Source organism: Pleurodeles waltl, chromosome 8, assembly GCF_031143425.1.
Source record: "Pleurodeles waltl isolate 20211129_DDA chromosome 8, aPleWal1.hap1.20221129, whole genome shotgun sequence".
In the NCBI taxonomy this organism is placed as follows: Eukaryota; Metazoa; Chordata; class Amphibia; order Caudata; family Salamandridae; genus Pleurodeles; species Pleurodeles waltl.
This window is the reverse complement of record NC_090447.1, coordinates 1,133,328,422-1,133,352,082: the sequence shown is the minus strand read 5'-3', so window position 1 is coordinate 1,133,352,082 and position 23,661 is coordinate 1,133,328,422. Positions and strand designations below refer to the sequence as shown.

Below are 23,661 nucleotides of genomic sequence, written 5' to 3'. Positions count from 1 at the left end.
ACTCTGGAGGTACCTTTTTTTTGTTTATTTGCTAGTTAGCACTGTATACGAGTGCATCTGCAGGCCGTCTTCTCTCCTTCCTGACACTTTTTTCTAATATCGTTCCTGCTACGTATATCAAAAGCGTGTTGTCACTTCATTTTCATTGCCCCCCGGACCTCCCCCTGTTGCTGTTCCTCATCTGCCCACCTGCATTTTGTGGTTTGTTTCACCCTCTCAGCACCCTGCCCTCTTCTCACTGCCCCCCCACTTCGCCCCCCCAGCCCACCTGGCTGTTGTGCAACATGGATTAAAGTTTAAAAAACAAAACAAAAAAAACAAACAAAAAAAACAAACAAAAAAAACAAACAAAAAAAACACATTTTTAAAAACAAGCTCCATGAAGGGCCTCCGTGCTGGCTGCGTCCTAGTGCTATTTAGTTTTTCTTTAAGCCTTGTTGCATAGCAGATCACGGCACTGTACAACACGTTAAAAAAAAAAAAGGAAAAAAAACAGTGACAAAGACCATATATTTTGAATAGGTGAAACCTATTGGCTTTGCCAATACTTATTCTGTATTACCATCAGTATGTTTGCTAAGCTGTCTAGCAGCCATATTTATCCTCAACAATCCGGAAGAGCCTCTCTTCGCATCATAAAAGCTCAAGGAACTCCATGAGCACTCATATATTAATGTAGCAATTATTTCTACCGCATCGAATGAACCTGAAACATTTCTTTCCTTTTAATACTATTTCAAAATGTTGAACAGTGTCCTCTGTAAGCATAGGTTTTTACAGTTTACACATCACACCTGTTGATTTGACAAGTTCTGCTGGGGCCTAGAAAATGTGTAAATTATATTCACAAATTGGGTCATTTGCACAGCTTTTGTTTTTATGAAATACCCTTTTATGATTATGATTTTGGCACACATATTGCACACTAAATTGTCTTGAGGAATCTCAGTGTACTATGATTTTTTATTTTGAAGAGTTACTCCTTTCCTTTCTGTGTTTAAAGAGAATAATGACTGAGGAACTGATGTGACTGAGAAACTCTTCGCTCATGTTTGACTGACAACTGATAGGGCAAGCCAAACAAGCTGCTTTTATTTTCTTACTTATACTTGGGTAACAAATGGCAAAGAAATAATTGTGGGTGCTGTTTTCACGACCTGCCAACTGCACAGCCATCTAGTCTTGCCGATCTACTCTAATCTTGCCCCAACTTTGGTATTGTGTGTCCCTTTGAATATTGAATGGTCCCCCAGAATGGATGCTCTATATAATAATACACCTGTCACGTGACCGCAACTAAGTCAATTGAATGTGTTTTTAGAATTGCCAAATATGTGAATACCTATTTAAGGAATATGCCAGTCTCGGTTCTTGTCAATGATTTGCTTTGAGAAGACCCAACATACATAGCTTGAAGTTGGTAGGAGGGCATGTAGGTGTGGGGTTGAAGAGAAGATGGTGGTGGTCTTTCTCTACTGTGTAGTCAGTCTCTTTCTTGTACTGTGTACTTTTACATACTCCCTGTCATTTTCTGCCAGGCAAGAAAAGCTATCACAAGTTAGTCCATGAAGGCTGCCTTCTCTGTGAAAGACTAAAAGTTGCTATAGTTTACTTTTCTTGATTTAGGTGTTAAAGAAGTGTTTATGCTTTGCAGAGCAGTACTTCTGTTGTATCGTATAGGAAGTGCACACAGGCCCTTGATTATCAAGTGAGGTGAAGTTAGATGAATGCAGTCATTACCTGTGAGTTATACTATTTATGGCAGCAGTGTCGTGGATTCCTGGATATCTATCACTATGCATCTGTAAGTGTAGTTGGGGAATCTTGTACTCTCATAAAACAGACTTTATATTTAGAAGAGCACACTCACTGTCCTGTGCATTAAGGATTGGTTCTTCAGATTCTTCATTTTTCTTTTCAGAGGACTATCTGCGATATGCACACGGCTTAATATCAGAGTACATTCCCCAAGATCTGAGTGAGGAATTGTCTAAATACTTAAAGTAAGTTTTTAGTCAGAAATATAGCACAAATTCATCCTCCAGATGAACTGTTAGCACTGCCAGTCAAGTAAATTGTAAAACGCTTAAAGATTTCTGGGAATCTGTGCGTTAAATCATTGAAGCAAGCGAATGATTTTTTACTAATATGTAACCGTTACAATCTATGGGTAGGCAATAAATTTTGTTCAGAGAAGAGTTAAAATGACTTACAGTAGGTTAATATTTGGGTAAATCTTTTGCTTGATTTGTTGGGCCACTAAATAGTAGTGTAGTTCATAATTTAAGTTTATTTATTAACAATCTGAATGTCAAATATTTTGCAAACCATGTGCTTTTATTTCAGGATTCCAGAGCTACCAAGTGCAGTACAAGACCCCCCGTCGAAGGTAGGGTATTGAAGAATATTCAGAGAGCTGTATTTGCACTTGATTTCCTCGGTCTCGCTAGTCAGATTGTTTTCATGTCTGCATAATTGTTTTAATTCCAAAGGTTCAACCCCTTGAATAGTGGGGCTTTCCTGCTCCCAGTGCTGAGCCCTTTTTTGGCTATTTGGGGTAGTTTGCGCTTTTCTCCCACATAAAGAATCAACACCAAATTTGCAGCCTTATCTTTTTCAGTATCCAGCGGATTCTAAAGTTCCCCAGAAATTGTGGATTTCACCTGGGGAAGACTGAGAAAATGGGCAAAATATAGCTACATTTTGAGGTTTTTGGGAAAAATAGAAAAACCCTGCTTTGCAAAAATGTCTATTTTTTCCTGAAAATGGCATCGGGGAAAGGTTTGTGTGCTAAAGTCATAATCTTCCCAGCTTTCAGGAACATGCAAAGCTGAATCCACAAACCTACTTTTTCACAACAGTTTTGGCATTTTTCAAAAAGGTAGTCCATTCTTCCTATTTCGAGTGTTGTCAACCTACTTCCTGTTTGTGGGGGAAACCAGTGTTTCATGGGCAATCCAAGAAAGAGAAAGCTATAGATTTCTGAAACGTAGGCGCAATTATGAATTCAACAAGTGGTCATATGTGTAAATTCCTCAAGGTTTTCCCAAAGAAACTAACTGTTAAAATAACAAAAAATTTAAAATGAATGAAAAACCATTTGTGACATTTTCATGTGTAACTTTTTATCATGATGGCCGATTTTACAAAAGCTGTATACCAATATGTTCATTAGACCCTTCTGGTTGGTGGGGGGGTTATGTAGAATTTGAAGGTACTTTAAGAACCAGAGGTACCCAGAGCCAACAACTGGGCTGCATCGTACAATGGTTTTTCATTGTGTACCGAGTATAGACCAGTTATTATGGTGAAATATGTAGAATGAAAATGGATGTCAAGGAAACTTAAGTATTTCTGAAATGAGCACAATATATTATGTTTAACAGCAGTGGCTACTTGTACAATTTTTGGCACCCATACTAGCTTGTGATTCAAAGAGTGTTTTTCAAAATGTCTTCTTGCACACTGGCTTGCATTCGGAAGGCACAAAAGCAGTAAAATCTAACTGATAATAAACAATGGTCTCCTATTCTTTGTTCCCAAATGTCTTCCGATAAAAATGATACATCACTTGTATGGGTAGGCTTAGTGTCTGCAAGAGGAATGGATCAAACCTATGTCAGTGGGTGTTCCACTGTGGAATTTCTATTTTGCCCTGGTTTGAAGCTTTGCCATCGCGGTCACTAGGTCCAGCCACACAAGTGGATTGGCGTTTTTATCGGGACCAGTGGGGAAATGCTAAATGGTAGGAATTATGTGCACGCCTCCTGATTCCAGAAGTTTTCATCACAGAAATGCAAGGACATTTTGTGATTTTAGGTAAAGTTTGAAATTTGCAACCCATTGTGGTTAAGAAACTAAACTTCATGGAATCCACGTGAAGCACACCACCCTGGACTCCCCCAGAATTCTACTTTTCAGAAATGTATAGGTTTGTTAGGTTTCTCTAGGTGGCAGCCGAGCCAGGCCCAAGGTAACACAGCTACCCCTATTGCCAAATCAGGTTAGTTTTTGTGACAGGAAATGTTGATGTTTCCATATTACTTTTTGGGTCTTTTCCTGTTGTTGGCACTAGGTCCACCCATATAAGAAGGGTCATTTTAATCAGAAAAAGTTGGTGAATGCTAGGCAGTAGCAAGTTTGTGGATCCCGGTGTATTCTGGAAGTTTACATTACAGAAATGTTAGGAAAATGAGTGATTTTAGGTAGAGTGTGAGTTGTGCATAGCATTTAGGTTAAGAAAACTTTGTGGGACCCACACAAGGCATTCCACCCAGGACTCCCCTCGATGTCTAGTTTTCCAAAATGTCCGAGGCTGGTAGTTTTCTCCAAGTGGTGAAGTGCAGCCATTCACTATGGTAAGTGGGAAGATATTGGGATTTAGCCCCACTCTCCTTGCCTACGTTGAAAAACAACACCCAAAAGAATCAAATGTCTTCTTGCTTGCCTGTGGGACTGGATGTTATAGTCCCCTGGAGAACAGAAAGACTGTTGAGGTTTTAGGGGTGAGGATGGGATGTAATGTCAGGATGGGCCAGAACCACCCCTTATTTTATAATTAAAAAAACAAAAACATCTGTTAAAGTAGGCTTTCTGCTCCCGGGAGTAAACTCCCTATCTGCCCTCCGTGGAGGACAAAATACTGGGTACTGGTTTGTCCTCTTTGGGGTGGGAGTATGCCCTAATCTCAGATACCGACGCTTGTCCACCTTTCATTTCCACCTAAATGCAAAATGTCTCTCCCACCTCCCCATCCCCACCCCCTGCCACGAGGGCAGATTTGGGGGAGACTCTCCAATTGGGAGAAACTTACTATCTGCCCTGGCGGACAGAAAGAAGCTATTGGCCCTTGTGGTGCAGGTGTGTGGGTCAGAGCCAGGACAGGCCACCACCACCTTTAGTTTGGGTGCCACCATTTTGAACTTCCTGGTGTCTAGGGAGCTTTCGGCCCCCACCGAGGCACATTGGGGGCAGACCCTTATTTTGCCCCTGGGGGAGGTGCAGGAAGATTGGTTTGTCCTTTTCGTCGTTGAGGTGTGGCCAATGGCAGAGAGTGTATCACCTCCCCACTCCTTTCTTTCGGTCTTCATTCAAAATGCCTGGTGTCCAGTAGATTTATACCCCTCTCCCACGGGGGTAGATTTGGGGCAACCTCCTCAATTGGGACAAAATTACTATATGCCCCAATGGGGGGCAGATGCACTATTGTCCCTTCTGGGGCAGGGGTATGGCTGATGCCATGGTACGTTACTCCCTCCATTTACTTGTTTTGGCACCATTTTGAAAGTCCTAGTGTTTAATGGGCTTTCTGACCCCACCCCCAAAAAATACTGCATAAATGCATTCCCTGGTGTCTGTTGGGCACTACACCCATCAGGGCGGCACTAGGGTTACTTGCTGCCCTCATATGCCTCCTAGAGGGAGCAGAAAGACTGTTAATATATTTATTTGGGGTGGGGGCATGGCCATTCCCAAGGTGGGCAGCCTCTACCCCCATATATTTGTTATCATATCTCCTGGTATCTAGTAGGCTTTCTGCCCCCCCCCCAACCCACACTGGGGGGGGGGGGAGTTTGGGGTTAATCACCCCCATCCTTCCTCTAGGGGAGGCAGAAAGACTGTCAGAATATTTCTTTGTGGGTGGGCATGGTCATGCCTATTGTGGCCAGCCCCCACCCCTATAGTTTGTTTTATTTAATTATTTTCTCTGGCATCTACTGGGCTGTCGACCCAGTAGATGCCAGAGAAATGGTGGGAGCTCATTGGGGGTAGTTATCCAGATTGGGGTGGGGTTGGGCCAGAAAGTCTGTCTGCACTGTAGCTTGGGTGGGGGCATGGCCTATTGTGGGAAGCATCCTCCCCTATATGTTTTTTTTTTTTTTTTTTTAAAGTTCCCTGCTGTGTAGAGGGCCTTCTGCCCCCTCCCCCAGGAGGGCAGATTGGTTGTAATCTCCCCCATCCGCCTCCCAGGGGATAGAAAGATTGTCTGCTTTGCCTGCGTTGTTGCTGGTGTGAGCAGCCCCCACCCCTAAATTATTATAATATATATATATATATATATATATATTATTTTTTTTTAAGTTTGCTGATGTCTGGTGAGCTGAATTTGTCATAAAGCCCCCAAATCCATAACCACAAGACACCTACATTAAGGGTGACAGCATACGTCATAGACAGGAGGAGGTAGAGGCATTGATGACGTAATGTGCTAAAGAAGAGGTTCTGTTACTCCAAAGGGGGTCTGAGTACTTTTTACTTTCTTATGCTCAAGAAGCGCAAGTCCTTGTGCCCCATTCTGAAACACATTTTATAAAGGAACAATGGTCCCTTGAATAAAAGGACTATAGATTTAAATACCACAAAGAATCACAATGAAGTCTATGGAAAAGCTGCAATAAACCAGTATATTTATTCCAAACAAAAGTAAGAAAACCGTGTAATGGGAAAAAAAAATGTCTTGGAAACCATAAATCATGATTGCTCAGGCATACCCCATGTGACAGAAAGCACAGTTAAAGTCACAGTTTTACAGTACTCTTGCATATGTCAAAACATATATTATTGTACAGAGTCCAAGTACTAAATGTTGTCAACGTTTCGATCCCTTATTTGATTGTTGGGATCATCATCAGGACATAAAAATTATGCCTGAAATGCACATAAATAGTTATTGACTATATAAACGAAGACAAGAATAAACCTTTATAGGGACATCTGTCAATTTAGAAGTCCTCAATAAATCAACGTAGTTATGATCCTCAATCAAGGCCCTCAATGGGCAATTAGGAGTAATTACTTAGGGCAAAACACTTTGCCGGATGTCCCCATCGGAACCAACTGAGTCGGGCTTAAAACATTCCTGAAATCTACAGTCCCCGCAGTCCCTGGTAATAAGGTGTGCTGTTTCTGAAACACATGCATCTCAATCACCACAGCTGGACAGCAAAATGTCTATTTTTAAAAGTGTCAATTATATTTTAAAGCAAGGTGCTAGTGCTTGTTTTTCATCCTTAGGTACTCATATTAGCATAGCCTAATGCATGCCAGGCGAAGTAAATGTCTCCAGTGTATATTCAGTAGGAAACATCAGTGCTTTGTAGTTGGTCAGTCAGGATTGGAACTATATCAGTGGCAGGAAGCCACAGACTTGTCCATACCCGGAGTACTGATTAGTGAAAGTATGCTGTTTATCATCATGAGATTAATAGAAACCAAACCATCCACCTTTTGTTCTGGTTGCTTTTCAGTCAACTTGATCAAGTCATGTTGTGCTCTTCTTGGCAGAAGATATTTCTGAATACCAAAAGGCACCGTGAAAGCATTTTTGGTTTTTCATTAAGGATGTTACAGTATTTGACATCCGCTGGATGCTTGTTTGTAACTCATCCAGTTTGATATATTTGACTGTATTATTTGCTTACCTAAAAAGCAAGAATGGTCATTCACTTTCTAAAGTGCCAGGTACACACTTATTTCTGGAGGGCTTTAAGAGAGCAATCCCACCACTCTACAACCCCTGTCCCTCATGGAACCTAACACAGTAGTGACATAACTTCTGGCACTTCCTTTTCCTCCCCTTAACATGTTACATTATAAGCATCTGTATTAATTGGCTGTAGCTCATTATTCTGGATAAGTGAGTTTCTGCCCCTTGATGTGCAATAGACCTGTTTACAGATGGGAACTGAGTGGCCATGCACACTTGTACAGAGATTACTTTTAGTATGATTTTTGGATGTATGCCAGTAAAAACTTTAATTGCCTTGTCAATCTTAAATTTACGGCGACAAAAGCAAAAAGAACAGATGATGGACAGAATGCAGATAAATTGAAGCATTCACCCCCAGTCACAGATCTTTTTTGCTCACCACGTCACCCCAGTTTGGACCCAGCCATATGCAAACCTTGACCCTGCTCCCCATGGGAAAGGCCAGCCTGGAACTGTGTGCTTAAACCAAGTGTTGCTAGCCACCTCTCGAACTTCTGCTGATGTCCGAATTTATGCAATTTTGCAAAATCTTTCTGACATTTTACATAATTATGCAAGACTAAATTACACAAATGTCTCACTCCCTTAATTGATAGAACTAAAGATTTCAAAAAGACATAACAGCTCCTAGTCTGTTGCACATCTCCAGCCTTGGATGATTCAATTAATCAATCAAGTATTACATATTATGTAATGTGTAAACCTTTGCAATTCACTACTAAAAAACTTTGCTTAAATATTAGGAACTCACACTTAGCTCTCATTCATAATACTTTTTCTTGCTGACGTACAGGACAACTCCTCAGTTCACACATTAACCAAATATTACTGCGTGAAAATTGATTTCAGTACGGAAGACTACTTAAACTTTACTTTCATATATATGCAATACATGTGCATCTGGAATAGATTCAGCACAAAAGAGAAAAGTTATGTATGTGTAACTAAATGCTTTCCTCATCCACGGTGAATAAGAGGTATACATTGCTAGATTCGAGCTCACTATTCTTACTTTAGTAACTTCACTCAACACGCAGTCAAGAAGATATGACTTGGAGATGGTGTCTATTCTTTGTGTGAGACAGACTCTTCCTGATCCCGCCTTTGGTTAATGCTCAAAACACTTACTCCAGTAAACTAGATATTTTGTAGAGCCCAACCACTAGATGGTAGGATAAAGAACATTATGTGATTTTTAAAATATTCTCAACTCTATTGTTATAAATAGGTAGCATCATCTTTCATGACCGTTCAGCCATATGAGTCCTAATGCTTTTAATTGAAACCTTATGTAAGTAAGTGCCTATTTTGTCATGGTCATTCCCCCACTTTCTGCCTGGTTTCTGGTGTAATTTCAACTGAAAGTGCACTGGGTTCCTACTATCTAGATCCCCAGTGCCATATCTCTTTCCCACAAAACTACATCTTTGTTTTTCCCAATTGGCAAAACCTTTAGCACCCACGGTAAGCCCCTAGTAAGTGGTACTCCTGGTACCTAGGGCCTGGGGTACTAAAGAGGGTTCTGAAGGGCTGAAACACGAATTGCGCCACCCTAAGGGACCCCTCACATGACCAGCTGCCATTGCAGGCTGCATGTCTTGGTGCAGACAAAAGTGAAAATGAAACAATTCACACGGCCTGTTGCCATGTCCCCTAAACACTGCATACAATATATGTAAGTCACCCATCTAGCAGGCCTTACATCCCTAAGGCGGGGTGCATACCCTTACACGTGAGTGCATGTGTCTTTGTCGATTCTCAGACATAGTAAGTGACCAGGGAAGTCATTTTAAAAGCATGTGCTGGACACTGGTCATTACGAGTTTCCCAACTACATTATGGCTTGTCTGAATATAGGGATGTTTGGTATCAAACATCTCAGATTAATAAACCCTCACTGAGGCCAGTGAGAAATTTATTAAAAACTCCACCCAGCTGGCACCTTAGAGGTGCCCCCTGATAACCTAAGAGCTACTAGTGTATTGACTGAATGGTCCTGACCAGTTCAGCCATCCTAGACCAGTTTCTGCCCAAGGTGAGAGCCAGAACTTTAGAAGGCCAGAGAAAAAGGCCTGCACTGTGCAAGAGTGTTAGCTCCTCACCCATGCACGATGGACATTTCAGGGTGGGGAGCTTCAAAGGCATAGCCACCTTTGTAATGTGACCCAGGTCTCTGCAGATGTGGAGATGACTGACTCCCTTCCCACCCCGCCATCCTGACCCCACTTGTGGTGGCAGCGCAGGTGGGAAAAATAGTCAAATCAGGAGGTTAAGGTGGATGAGCTGAAGTGGATATTACTTTTTAAATTCCTCCATCTTGTTTGGAAGGAATTGGGCCACTAGGGTTAGTGTTATGCTCTTTTCACTGCAGAAGTGGTCATAAGAAGGTTGTAGTCACCCTAAGGATGGTCCGCACCATTTGCTAGCCCTGAGCACTCCCTGTAACAACCCTAAATTGAGTATTTAGAAGGCACCCTTCAACCATAGAACTCATATCCTTATGACTTACGAAGACAAGGTCACAGAGGAGTCGCACCGGCAGATGAGGATAGGAAATAAGCTGGTGACTCTGTACCAGCCTGCCTGCTAACCTCGACGGACCCTGTCCGAAAAGACGACTCATCCTGCAGCTGAGCCTCCAAGAAACCCGGGAGGACTGCCTACCTTCTACAAAGACTCAGACTTCAGTGAGCAGTGGAACTGCTCTGCAACAAAGTTTCAATAAAGGACTCGGTTCCTTGCACTTCCAGGGGTACAGACAACTGAAGTGACCTCTGCCCCCAACGTCCCCAACCCAAGGTGAAGCCAACCAATGATGCCAGTCCAGTTCCCCTGCTGCCTAGAGTTCAAGTCCACTCAGGTTTTACCCATTTTGTACTCCCCCCCCGCCCCCCCCCCCCCCAAGTTGCTGCAGCCCCCTTCTCCTGCAGCCTGTGGTGAGAGAAAACCCAACACCTCCAGTAACCACTGCACCCATCGCCTCCAGTGCAATCTGAGGTGGGTCACTGGTGCCAGCAACATTCCCCGGCTCCACTGAGCACGAGTCCACCCTGGCCCACCACCACACTGGAATTCCGATGATGCCTGCAGCCTCAACACACAGGATCCCCTTACCATGAGTGCTCCCGGACAGAGAATACAGACTCCTAGGGACACTCCTGCATCCGTCGCCCCTTGGCCCTGGAGAAAAGGACCAAAGGTGTACCTATGTCCCAAGCACTACTACCTATCTGTTTGTTGTCCCCGACTGGCTTCCTAGCTGCAGCCTTCAGCCTGTCTTTACGAGGACCAACTCCCATAGGAAACCATTGGGCTCCCGACACCTTGCTCCACCCGGCCACCCCAGTGCTGGCTGGAGTGATTTGCTGGTGAGGTTCTCATCAGTGCCCAGTACTTAGCTTAACTCTCTGAGATTGGCCTTGTAAGTCGTCGTTAAACCCGGGTTTGCTGAACATTGTTTTCCGTCATAGGTTAACATTGAAGATCTCCTGAGAACTGCATTGTGTTGATTTTTGAATCTGAAAATTATTTATGCTTGAAAAAGTACTTACTTGATTACAAAATTCTTTGATTTGAAATGTATATAAACAAAAGTATTATTTTTCTAAATTGGTCTCAAATTTATTCTTTGAGTGTGTGTCTCATTTATTGCCTCTGTGAGTACATCAAATGCTTAACACTACCCTCGAAAAGCCTAACTGCTCGCCCACTCTACCACAAAGTAGAACATTAGTCCTATCTACTTTTGCCTTTGCAAACCAATTGGGATCCACTGGACTCTCTGCACGGTGTACTTCTTTTTAGTGCACCAGATATAGAGCCAGCTTCCTACTTTGCTGGAACTACAGTGGGGTCTGTGACTTTGCATTTGTTAACACCACTTGGTCAATAAGTGACTACAAGAATAAATCCAAAAATTGCCTTCAGATAAATTGCATTTTTGAATTGGGTGTTTTTTGAAGTTCCTTAAGGTAACTGCTAGGGCTCTGGTTAGGTCACTGTAGTTTAACAGTTTAAAGTCTTAAAAACTTACTTTAGTTAGGACTGTAAAAACTGTGTTAGGATTTTTGTCTAACTCAAAAGTTCTCATATTTAGGACAATAATGAGTACTTCAGAGAATATGGTTAAGGAGCTCAACCTAACCCTTTACCTCCAGCTTTCTCATAAGCAGTTAAGGGCCCTCTGCAAAGGGTACAAAATCAAACCCTACCACTGCAAAGCTCAAGGAGCTGCTGGCAAAGTATGAGCAGTCCCATCCTACTTATGGAGTCACTGACCCTGTAGATAAATAGCAGCTCAAATGGAGAGGAGAAACTGGCCCTCCATCACTTGAAAGAGTGGAACCTGTACCCCAAGTGTCTAGGGCACCCCCCTCTAGTGAGAGTGGCTCAGGTTCCTCAAGGTCCAGATGAAGGCTCTCTGAATGGGAGATTCTTTTAGAGAGACTAGGTAGGAGAATTGCCATGAAAGACAGGATCTTGGCAATGGAGAGGGAAAGATCAGAAATGGGTTTAGCATCCATGAACGGTGACAGCAATTTTATAACTAGGAACAGAGTAGAGCACTTTGACCCTAAAATCCCCAAAGAGTGTGCCCCCAAATATGAGGAAGGTGATGATATCACCAAACGGTTCACAACCTACGAGAGGGCCTGTGGTGCTGGACACTTGAGAAAAACACTGGGGCTCTCTCCTTTGGGAAATGTTCTCAGAGAAGTGCAGGGATAGACTCCTGACACTGACTGAGGCAGATGCTAGGCCAAATGACCTTATGAAGGACACTCTGATTGAGGGCTTTGGGCTTACTCCTGGGGAGTACAGAATCAAATACAGGGAGACTCCAAGCCCTGGGTGGATTGTGTGGATTTCTCAGTAAAACACTAGCAGGCTGGTTAAAAGGTAACAATGTGCATGATTATGAAGGGCTTTACAGTTTAGTGATGAAAAGGCATCTGTTGAGTAATTGTGTGTAGGGAAATTTACCAGTTCCTAGTAGCCCTACGTTCACTTTCTCCTCAAGAATTGGGGAAGAAGGAAGACCACTGGGTCAAAACGGGTGATCAAAACTTACACAGGCGGGGGGTGGGGAGGTGGCCGAGGGGCACAAGAAAGAGGCCAAAAAGCCCCACAAGGGAAAAAGGATAATCTGAACAAAGATAGAAATAAAAAGGCTCCAAAAAACCTACGCAGGCGGGTGGGCCCCAAGACTCTTCAGAATTCTAGGGTAGATACAAAGGGAAAAACTGAGTTTCCAAAAAAGCATGTAAATGCAGTGGTAAGTCTCCAGATGGTATTCCAGATAGGGCCTGGCCATGTCAGTGAGCCTCCTGAGACAACTGTAGTCTCAGAGGGTGGAGTAAATGTAGCTGCCCTGGCTGTCTGGCCCAGTAACCTGGAGAGATACAGACAACAGCCACATATTATTGGGATTAAGTTTGAACCACTGAGAGATACTGGTGCCAGTGTCACCATGGTGACTGACCATCTAGTGACCTCAGATCAGTATCTGACTGGTGAGACATATATAGTCCTCAGTGCTGATAATGAGGCTAAGGTACATCTCTTGGTGATGGTATCCTTAGAATGGGAAGGGATTTACTGGCCAGAATAAGGTGGTGGTGTCTGCTGGGAAATGATCTGGAGTCCTCAGCAAGGGCTGAGGTATAAAGAAGGGCCCATGCAGCTATGGTATCCCTGGATGTTTTGTGTAACAATAAGAGAACGGAGCAAGGCCCAAGGGTAAAACTTAGAGTAGGAGTCTGAGATAATGGCACAGCCTACCAAGAGAAAGGGCAAGAAGACTAAACAGATCCCAGAAACATGTACCCTCTCCTCAGGGGAAAAAACCTGACAGCCCCAGAGGGAACTGAGCCTCAGGAGTTTGGGCTTTACACGGCAGAGCTCTTAGGACCAGGGGGACCCTTTAGGGAGGATCTGTGCCAGGAACGAAAAGCCTGTCCCACTCTTGAAGACCTGAGACAGCAAGCTACAGATCAGGAAAAGAGAGATATCAGTGGCTCCCACAGGACCTACTGGGAGGAGGGACTCCTTTACACTGAGGACTGAGATCCAAAACCTGGTGCCACTAGGAAAGTGATAGTGCCTCAGCAGTTCAGAGCATTTTTCCTCACTTTGGCCCATGATGTCCCCCCTAGCTGGGCATCTTGGCCAGGCAAAAACATAGAGTAGATAGGTAAGCCACTTCTACTGGCCAGGTATGTCTCGGAAGATGAAGGAGTTTTGTAACTCCGATGCCACCTGTGAAGCCAGTGGCAAGACAGGTGGCCACCCAAAGGCCCCCTTAATTCCACTTCCAGTGGTTGGGTGGGGTTCCCTTTGAAAGGGTAGGGATTGACATTGTCGGTACCCTTGACCCTCCAACTGCATCAGGGAAACACATTTATACTGGTTGTAGTGGATCATGTAACCAGGTACCTTAAAGCAATTCCCCTAAGGACTACTACTGCCTCTGCAGCAGCTAGGGCCCTCATTGGTGTATTTTTCTGAGTGCGCTTTCCAAAGGAGGTGGTGTCAGACAGAGGTACAAACTTTGTGTCTGGCTACCTAAAACACAAGTGGGCTGAATGTGTTGTGACCCATAAGTTCACTACCTCTATCACCCACAAACCAATGGCCTTGCTGAGAGATTCAACAAGACATTGCAAGGCATGATTGGTAGACTCCCTGAAAAACTCAGAAGGAGATATCTTACTTCCATGCCTGCTTTTTGCTTACAGGTAAGTGCCAGAGAAGGGAATAGGTTTTTCCCCCTTTGAGCTTCTGTTTGGTCATACTGTAAGGGGACCACTTTGTCTTGTAAAGGAGGGATGGGAGAGACCTCTCAGGGAACCTAAACTGGACACAGTGGACTATGTACTTGACCTTCTTTCCAGGATGGCTGAGTACATGGAGAAAGCATCCAAAAACCTAGAGGCCAGCCAAGAGCTCCAGAAGCTTTGTTATGACCAAACGGCTGCAGTGGTGGAAGAAGGTGTGGGTTTTGGAGCCTGAGGCACATAGAGAGCCAGCTTCCTACACCTTAAGATCCAAGTTTTGCAGGGACATTAATCTGTATGAGGCCCTATTTGTAGTGTATTTGGCTGGTCTAGGGAACCTCACTGTAGAGTCTTACCTGTGTAACATAAGTTGAAAACCTACACCTCTTGCATGCTCATACATCTTGAAGAGGCTGACTTGAGGCTGTTCTTTGAAGCCTCTGCACCTGGTTGGCAAATGGGCAATATACTGTGTTAGTGCCCTCATTTACCACTGTTGTCCTTAGGCCATCAGTACTAATATACTTGAATTGGATAACCTTTTGTGCCGCTAGCTCTGCAAGGGCACTGAAGTTCAGCAGTCACGATTTACTCTAGGTGGTGGTATGCGCTAGAAACTCTAATACAACAAAAAGCTGTAAATGACACTCAAATTCATGTTGAGCTACCACTGTATTTTGAAAGAGAGGAATTTTATTAAAAAGTAGGCAAAAAGAAAAGATTTATTTGTGATGCACATAAAACTAGCATAAACCCAAGCATTTATTTTATATGGACCAGATTCGCTGTAGCACTATCCACATGGATAGTTTTGCTCTCTGAGACTATGTTCAAGAAAATGCAAAAGGATTTACACTTTAGTTTTAAATTGTTTTTAAGCAGGGTCTCAATGGAAAGGAGGGAAAACACTGTCCTAATTTTGCTTTGAGTCTGGCCCTCAGTGATCAGGGTGCAACACTGGACTAAGTAGGACTGAAGTTCTAGGTGCTGAACGTCAGGTAAAAATAGTAGAATGCCAGCCAAGCCTCACTCCTGTAAAAGGAATGATTAGGATTAAGGGTACCAGGACTCTAGGTGTCCAGTTCAGTCGGTGGCAGAAGATCCAGTGGCTGGTATGCAGACTAAACACCTTTCAAATTTTTTAGACAAATTCGAGATAGAGCTGATTTTGGTGTCTTTAGTGGGAAGCAGATATAGGGGGTCATTACAACCCTGGCGGACGGTGTTAAAGGTGCTGTAATACCGCAAACAGGCCGGCAGAGAAAATAATCATGACCCTGGCGGAAACCGCCAACAAAGACAGCCACTTTAACACACCGCCCGCCACAGCGGTACAGACAAGCAGCGCGGCGGTCACCGCCAACAGACAGGCGGAAGACAATGTACCGCCCATAGTATCACAACCCGCCAATCCGCCACCTTTTCCGGGGCGGATTCACCGTGAATAAAAACACGGCGGAAACAGTTGCTGCAATGTGAAAACGCTCCCCTTAACGCATCCCACGAGGAAGGAGGACACCATGGAGCCGGAATTACAAATCCTACCGACCCTTGTATTCCTACTCATCTACGAAGACCAACGCCGGCGCCGGCGAAGACAACGGTGAGTACTGCACCTACGACATAGGGAAGGGGGGAGGCAAAAGTCAGGGGGACACACACGCAGCACCCCCGCCCCCACCCTCGCATATTACAACACACACCAATGCATTTAGAAACATCACAGTAACAACCCCCAACCCCCCCGGAAGAATGCAAAGACAAAACGAACTCAGTTCAAACATTGTAATGTATCAATATACATGTCTCAAATATATACAAGATATATTATAAAATCATTCAAAAGTATATACATTACGAGAAGTAGTGCAGATAAGCACATATCAATGTCGGTGCACCACTAGTCCAAAAATGCATGGGCGAGGCCCACACAAGATACCTGTCCACAAACGGAGAGAACACTGCCGGGGCATCAGAGAGAAATACAACAGGCACCTCGTGGAAGGAAAGGGGGGGGGGGGCACCTCAGCCGGATGAGTGCAAAGCCAGATCCACGACGGTGCTCCATGCCCATTGATGTATCCTGGGGAGTGCAAAGCCACAGTCTCTCAAGTCTCTACAGTGGGTGGTTTGCCCACTGGACTATCCTGGAGAGTGCAAAGCCACAGTCTCTCAAGTCTCTACAGTGGGTGGGTTGCCCACTGGTTCATCCTGGGGAGTGCAAAGCCACAGTCTCTCAAGTAGATAACAGCCTCCACTGGTTCTGGAGGGGGACTGGTCCCCAGACTGGATTAGTCTCCCCGTGACAGTTCCTGTCCCGTTGCTGTCCCAGCTGCACATGGGATAACGATGCTTGATGTGGCGGTCTTTTCCTTCTTCAGCGGTGCAAGCCCTGTTCAGCGGTGCTTTGCCATGGTGGTTCTGGACTGTTCAGCGGTGCTTTGCCATGGCGGTTCTGGACTGTTCAGCGGTGCTTTGCCATGGCGGTCTCTGGACTGTTCAGCGGTGCTTTGCCATGGCGGTCTCTGGACTGTTCAGTGGTGCTTTGCCATGGCGGTCTCTGGACTGTTCAGTGGTGCTTTGCCATGGCGGTTCTGGACTGTTCAGCGGTGCTTTGCCATGGCGGTCTCTGGACTGGGCATTGGTGTGTGGCATGACGTTCTCTGGACTGGGTATTGGTGTGTGGCATGACGGTCCCTCATTGCCCAGCGGGGCTGTGGCTGCGGCTGCCGGGGCCCTCCTGGGCACTGACTCCGGCGGCGGTGGTCTCCTGACCACTGACGATACTTGGGCCCTCCTGGGCACTGACTCTGGTGGTGGTCTCCTGACCAGTGACGATACTTGGGCCCTCCTGGGCACTGACTCCGGCAGTGGCGGTGGCCTCCTGACCAGTGACAATACTTGGGCCCTCCTGGGCACTGACTCCGGCGGTGGCGGTGGTCTCCTGACCATTGACGATACTTGGGCCCTGACGGTGGTGGTGGCCTCCTGACCAGTGACGATACTTGGGCCCTCCTGGGCACGGACTCCGGCAGTGGCGGTGGTCTCCTGACCAGTGACGATACTTGGGGCCTCCTGGGCACTGACTCCGGCGGTGGTCTCCTGACCAGTGACGACGGTGCTGGCGGTGGCGTCCCGGCCGCAGGTAGGATGCTGCCCTTCTCCGCCGTGATGCTCACACCAGGCTGTGCAGACTTCTTCTGGCCCTTCCCCACCTTTGGAGGAATCACAGCTGACTCTGCAATCCCCCTGGGACCTCTGTGAGTTGTTTTGCCTCCAGGAGTCTTCGCAAGGTCCCATCGGCCACTTTCCAACTTCAGAGCCTTTACAGGGGGTGGACTGGCAGTGTCTTGGCTGCGTGTCACACTGCCTGCCCTGGTGGCCGGTGCACTCCACACACCTTGAACACGCACCACTGGTACTGGAGGCTTTTTGGTTGAGGCGCTACGACGGGACTGATGAATTGGAGGGGGGGTGGAGGCAAAAAGGTCAACTTTGCAGAGGGACAGTTTCTGACGAACACTGGGATGGGTAGCTGGAGGGGGTCTGGGAGTGGAGGAAGAGGAGGTGGTTGTAGGAGGTGTCACTTTAGGTGTTTTGGGTGCAGGTACTGGAGGCTGTCGTGAGGTGGATGGATGTTGAGTGTGTGGGTGCCCGCGTTTTTGTACTTTGGGAGGGGGCGTCACAGACACACTGGGAGAGGACACAGGGGATGTGTAAATGGGAGTGGAGGTGGTGATTGCAGGTGAGCGGGGTGTGGTGCTGGGTGTTCTGGTGCGAGTCCTGGTGCCTGTAGATGTAGTGCATGCAGGTGAGAGTGTAGATGAGACTGGGAGGGAGGAGGGAGACGAGGAGGGGGACACAGTGGAGGCAGTGGATGTTGCTGTGTCTGCATGTGGGTGATGCTTGTGTGTGTGCCTGTGGGTTGTGTGGTGCCTATGTTTGTCTGAGCTACTTTTGTGTGTTGAGGTGTGTGGATGCTGGTCTGATGGTGTGCTTGGGATGGGCTGGGGTACAGGGGATTGGGTCTGGGTGGAGGAGGTTGGAGGGGGAGGCTAGACACAGGGACAATGGCTGCCATCAGTGCTGAGGCCAGAGATTGCAGGGTTCGCTGAAGGACAGCCTGACCAGAATGAATGCCCTCCAGGAATGCATTACCGTGTTGCAACTCCCTTTCTACACCCTGGATGGCATTCACAATGGTAGACTGCCCAACAGTGAGTGACCTGAGGAGGTCAATGGCCTCCTCGCTGAGGGCAGCAGGGGTGACTGGGGCAGGGCCTGAGGTGCCTGGGGCGAAGGTGATGCCCACCCTCCTGGGTGAGCGGGCACAGGGCGAAGGCTGAGGGGCTGCTGGGAGGGCGGTGCTGGTAGGGGAGGTGGTGGCTGTACCTGTAGAAGTGGGGCGCACAGATGGTGCCGCCACCACAAGGGAGCTCCCATCGGCGGACGAGTCCGTGTCGCTGGTTGGTGATCCAGTGGCCGACGTGAAGCTCCCCTCGCCCTCCGTCCCACTGGTGCATTCTGAGTCCGTGGTGTGGCCCTCCATGGCCATGTAGGATGCAGCTCCCTCGTGCTCCGGTGCCACTGTACCTCCGCCTGATAATGCTGATGCACAAAAGAACAGGGAGAGCACAAAAGGGGGGGGAGGGAAGACAGAAGAAAGACAGGTTGAGTGCATGGCATACCGCTACCGTTGGCGGACAATACAGACACAGCAGCCCCCTGCACTACGCGGTGCTCCTGGCCTCTACAGATGCAATTTCTGGGATCTGGCCTACATGGCTATGGTGGACATCTGCACACATGGATGCCACAGGGGCATGTATACCTGTACTTGGCACTCTACTGCGGTGGGGTAGAGTGCCACATGGCCTGCATTACGGAGGGGCCTAGCCTACGTATTTCTGCCTGGCCTAGGTACACCCACAGCCCTCCTCCCTCAGCCAGCCCCTCCACTGCGCGCCAAGTCCCCAGAATGAGGTTGTACTCACCCCCTTGTGTCTGCTGTGATGCCCTCAAGCGCCCATCCAACTCAGGGTAGGCCACCGCCAGGATCCGGAACATCAGGGTGGTCATGGTGCGACGGGCACCCCTCCCACGTTGGGAGGCCATCCCCAGCTGAGCCTCCGTTGTCTTCTTGCTCCAGCGGCGAATGTCCTCCCATCTTTTCCGGCAGTGGGTGCCCCGTCTCTGGTGGACCCCCAGGGTCCGGACATCCTTGGCGATGGCACGCCAAATGTCCTTCTTCTGGTGGGCGCTGACCTACATGACGTGCACAAGGGAAGAAGAGAAGTCATTACCAACTGCACCGTCAAAGTGAGTGTCCACCCTCCCTACCGTAGCCATGTGGCACATTCATTCACATGCATTAATGTTCCCTGAACTCTGCCCACCTTCCCTCTTACAACCAGCCCTCTCCACCCAGGCCTAGCCCATACAACGTGCTACCTGTGTACTAACCTGTTGGTCTGGAGGACCGTAGAGTAGCGTGTACTGGGTGAGGACCCCGTCTACTAGTTTCTCCAACTCCTGAGCAGTGAAGGCAGGGGCCCTTTCCCCAGACGCAGCAGCCATCGTCGCTTCCAGACTGAGGTCACAGCAGCACTTGCAGTGTAGGTCCTCTCCTGTCGAAGATCAGGTATATCTAGTGATTGAACAGATAGAAAATGGCGGAGATGTCCGCAGCTGTGCGTATCATCACCGGCGGCGCACTTGTTCATTGGCTCCTGGGACCCATAGGGTCCAATGTTAACCAATGCAGCATTGCGCCACGGTCTACGACCGCCTACCGCGACGGTGTACAACGGCAACGCAGTTACCCCACAATCCCATTGTCCCAGTTTAGAGGTCAGGCAGCCGCCATTTCAGGGGCCCACATGGCTTAATTTACTTCTGCGTCACACATAGCTAGGCCTACACTCAACACACATACTGGAAGGGTTTTGTGTTTGGTGTCGTGTTCTGTGTAACTGTGGGTACATACCTGGAAAAAAGTTGACTCTGTGGTCGCTGTTGTCCTTCCTAGGCACCGTCATTTGGGACAATTGAGAAGATGGTGGAATCCTCCGGTGTACCGACCGCTGGTAGACCTGTTGACAATGGAGGAGCGACATTTAATCGTCACCTACAGGTTTGACCGTGCCACTATCCAGGAACTATGTACCCAGTTGGAGCCAGACCTGATGTCACCCATCCGCCATCCCACTGGAATCCCCCCTGACGTGCAGGTGCTGTCAGCGCTCCATTTCCTTGCAAGTGGCTCTTTTCAGACAACAGTGGCCATGGCATCAGGGATGTCCCAGCCTATGTTTTCCAACGTGCTGTCCAGAGTGTTGTCTGCCCTGCTGAAACACGTAAGGAGATACATCATTTTCCCTGAGGTGGAAGATTTGGCTACAGTGAAAGGTGACTTCTATGCCCTTGGACATATCCCCAACATCAAAGGTGCTATTGATGGCACCCATGTAGCTCTGGTCCCCCCCCCCCCCCCCCCCACACAGGAGTGAACAGGCGTACAGGAACTGGAAGAGTTATCATTCCATGAATGTACAGATGGTATGTTTGGCAGACCAGTACATCTCTCAGGTAAATGCTATGTTTCCTGGCTCAGTGCATGACGCCTACATCCTGCGGAATAGCAGCATCCCTGATATGATGGGTCAACTCCAGAGGCACCGTATGTGGCTATTAGGAGACTCTGGTTACCCCAACCTGTCCTAGCTATTGACCCCAGTGAGGAATCCCAGGACCAGGGCAGAGGAACGGTACAATGAGGCCCATGGGCGGACTAGGAGGGTGATCGAACGCACCTTCGGCCTCCTGAAGGCCAGGTTCAGGTGCCTCCATATGAAAGGTGGTTCCCTATTCTACTCACCGAAGAAGGTGTGCCAGATCATCATCGCCTGCTTGATGCTTCACAATCTTGCATTGCGACGCCAGGTGCCTTTTCTGCAGGAGGATGGTCCAGATGACGGTGTTGTGGCAGCTGTGGAGCCTGTGGACAGTGATGAGGAGGAAGCTGAGGAAGAAGACAACGACAACAGGGAGTCAGTCATACAGCAATATTTCCAGTGACACACAGGTGAGAACATTTTCATTTTTACCATTACATTCACTGTCACACGTCTTCCTCTATCCTGCGTGTAATTTCATAGGATTATTTGGTAACTGAGTTGTTCCTTTCCATTACGGTTTCACAGGTGTGCTTACCAACGTGTGTCATCTGCATGCATCCTTCAAGGACTTGTGATGTGTGACATAGGTATGTTGCCTTTACAACTGGAAACGCATTTTGACACTGTCATTGATAATACATTTTACCAAATCATAGACTGACTCCAGATTGTTTTGTGGTTCAAGGGTGTTTATTTAAGTGCTCAAAAATGGAGGGGGGTTGTTAAATGGTGAGGGGTGATGGTGGAGGAATCTCCATGGCAGAGTCCAGTCTATTAGTCTCACGGGTGCACTGCCCATATGGGCATAGGAAGTGGAGCTGGGGCAGTTTAAGTATGGCTCTCCTGAAACTTGACAAGGACCGTCGCCATCGTCTCCTGGGAGTGGCGGTATGCTCCCATGATGGATGAGAGGGCCTCGTGGAGCGTGGGTTCCGTTGGCCTGTCCGCCCCCTGTCGCACAGCAGCCCTCCCAGTTCCCCTGTGTTCCTGTGCCTCCGTCCCTTGGACCGTGTGCCCACTACCACTGCCCCCAGGTCCCTGTTGTTGTTGGGGTTTTGGGTTATCCTGGGTTCCCTGCAGTGGTGGACACACAGCTGATTGACCTGTCCTGGGTACGGAGGTTTGGGCCCGCTGGGTGGGTGCTGTGCTGGTGTTACCAGAGGGTGGAAGGTCAGTGTTTGGCTGTGCCTGTGCAAGGGGAACTGACTGTCCGGAGGCCCACGATGGTCCGGGCTGGTCATCAGGATCCAGTAGGGCAGAGCTGCTATCGTCACCGTGGGCCTCTTCTGTGGATGGAGTGGAGTTGTCTGGACCCTCCAGTGTGGTGACGGTCCTTCGTGATCCTGCAGGGGCATAAGAGCATTATTATTGCATGTGTGTGTGTCATGGTGTGCAATGGGTGGGTGTGCGTGTACCCCAGTGCAAGCATTCCTGTGTGGGGGCTTGTGTGATGATGGTTAGGGGTTGTTATGGGTGTGTGCAGTGAGCATGCTTTAGTGATGGGTGTCCATGCTTAGTTGTGTCATGCAGGGCTTGGTGTTGGGATGTGTGGTTTGTGTTCTTAGTACATTAGTGAGGAGTTTGGGTGATAGGGGTGGGGGTGAGGGCGAAGGTGTGTGATAGCATGCAGGTAGGGTGGGGGATCTGATAGTTAAGATTTGACTTACCAGTGTCAATTCCTCCACCGACTCCTCCGAGGCCCTCTGGATGGATGATGGTCAAGACTTGCTCCTCCCATATTGTTAGTTGTGGGGGAGGAGGTGGGAGTCCGCCGCCAGTCCGCTGAACCGTGATGTTGTGCCTGGAGACCGCTGAACGCATCTTCCCCCGTAGGTCGTTCCACCTCTTCCTGATGTCCTCCCGATTTCTTGGATGCTGTCCCACAGCGTTGACCTTGTCCACGATTCTGCGCCATAGCTCCATCTTCCTGGCTATGGATGTGTGCTGCACCTGTGAGCCAAATAGCTGTGGCTCTACCCTTAGGATTTCCTCCACCATGACCCGGAGCTCCTCCTCGGAAAAGCGGGGGTGTCTTTGGCGTGACATGGGGTGGGGTGTGTGATGTGTGGGGCGGTGTCAGTGTTGATGTGTGTGGTGATGTGTAGTGCTGTGTGGTGTTTTGTGCGTGGATGTTGTGTGCCTCTGTATGGTGGGATTGTCTATTCTGTGCTGTCTCTCTGGCCTTCGTGACTAATTTTTGGTCGTAGGGGTTTGTGGGTGATGTGGGTGTGTGTTTTATATTGAATTGGGTGTGTGGGAGTGCTATGTGTGTATGTGTATCAGGTGTATGTATTTTGAATTGTCCAATGTTTTGGAGATGTGTGTGTATTTTGAGCACGGCGGTGTGTACCGCCAATGGAATACCGCGGTTGAAAGACCGACGCATGGATTCGTGGGTCGTAATAGCATGGGCGTGTTTCTGTTGGCGTGGAGGTGGAGGTTTTGTTTTCGCCAGTTTAACACTGACCTTTGGTGTGGCGGACTTGTGTGGGTGTCTGGATTTCGGCGGATTCCGAGATGTGTGTCATAATAGCTGTGGTATAATGCCGCGCCGGTGTATTGGCGGTCTTCTGCACGGCGGTAAGCGGCTTTTACCGCCAATGTTGTAATGACCCCCATAGTTCTTAATCAGTACCAGTGGTGACTGATGGTCTTTAAAAGTGGTTGGGGAGAGGGGGGTAGTACTTGCCCAACATTTTAGTAAGCAAGTGAGTGATTA

General features: G+C 47.5%; 1 protein-coding gene across 2 annotated transcripts in view; it reads left to right on the top strand.

The window, feature by feature from the left end:
* RNASEH2B (ribonuclease H2 subunit B) overlaps positions 1-23,661 on the top strand; it is a 202,527-nt gene that overhangs the window by 134,044 nt on the left and 44,822 nt on the right. The window contains exons 8-9 of one of the 2 annotated variants that reach the window (XM_069205346.1): positions 1,922-2,003; positions 2,347-2,389. In XM_069205346.1, the coding sequence (XP_069061447.1) occupies positions 1,922-2,003; positions 2,347-2,389 (125 nt within the window). The remainder of the gene's footprint in view (positions 1-1,921; positions 2,004-2,346; positions 2,390-23,661) is intronic. The other variant, XM_069205347.1, reaches the window with a different exon arrangement.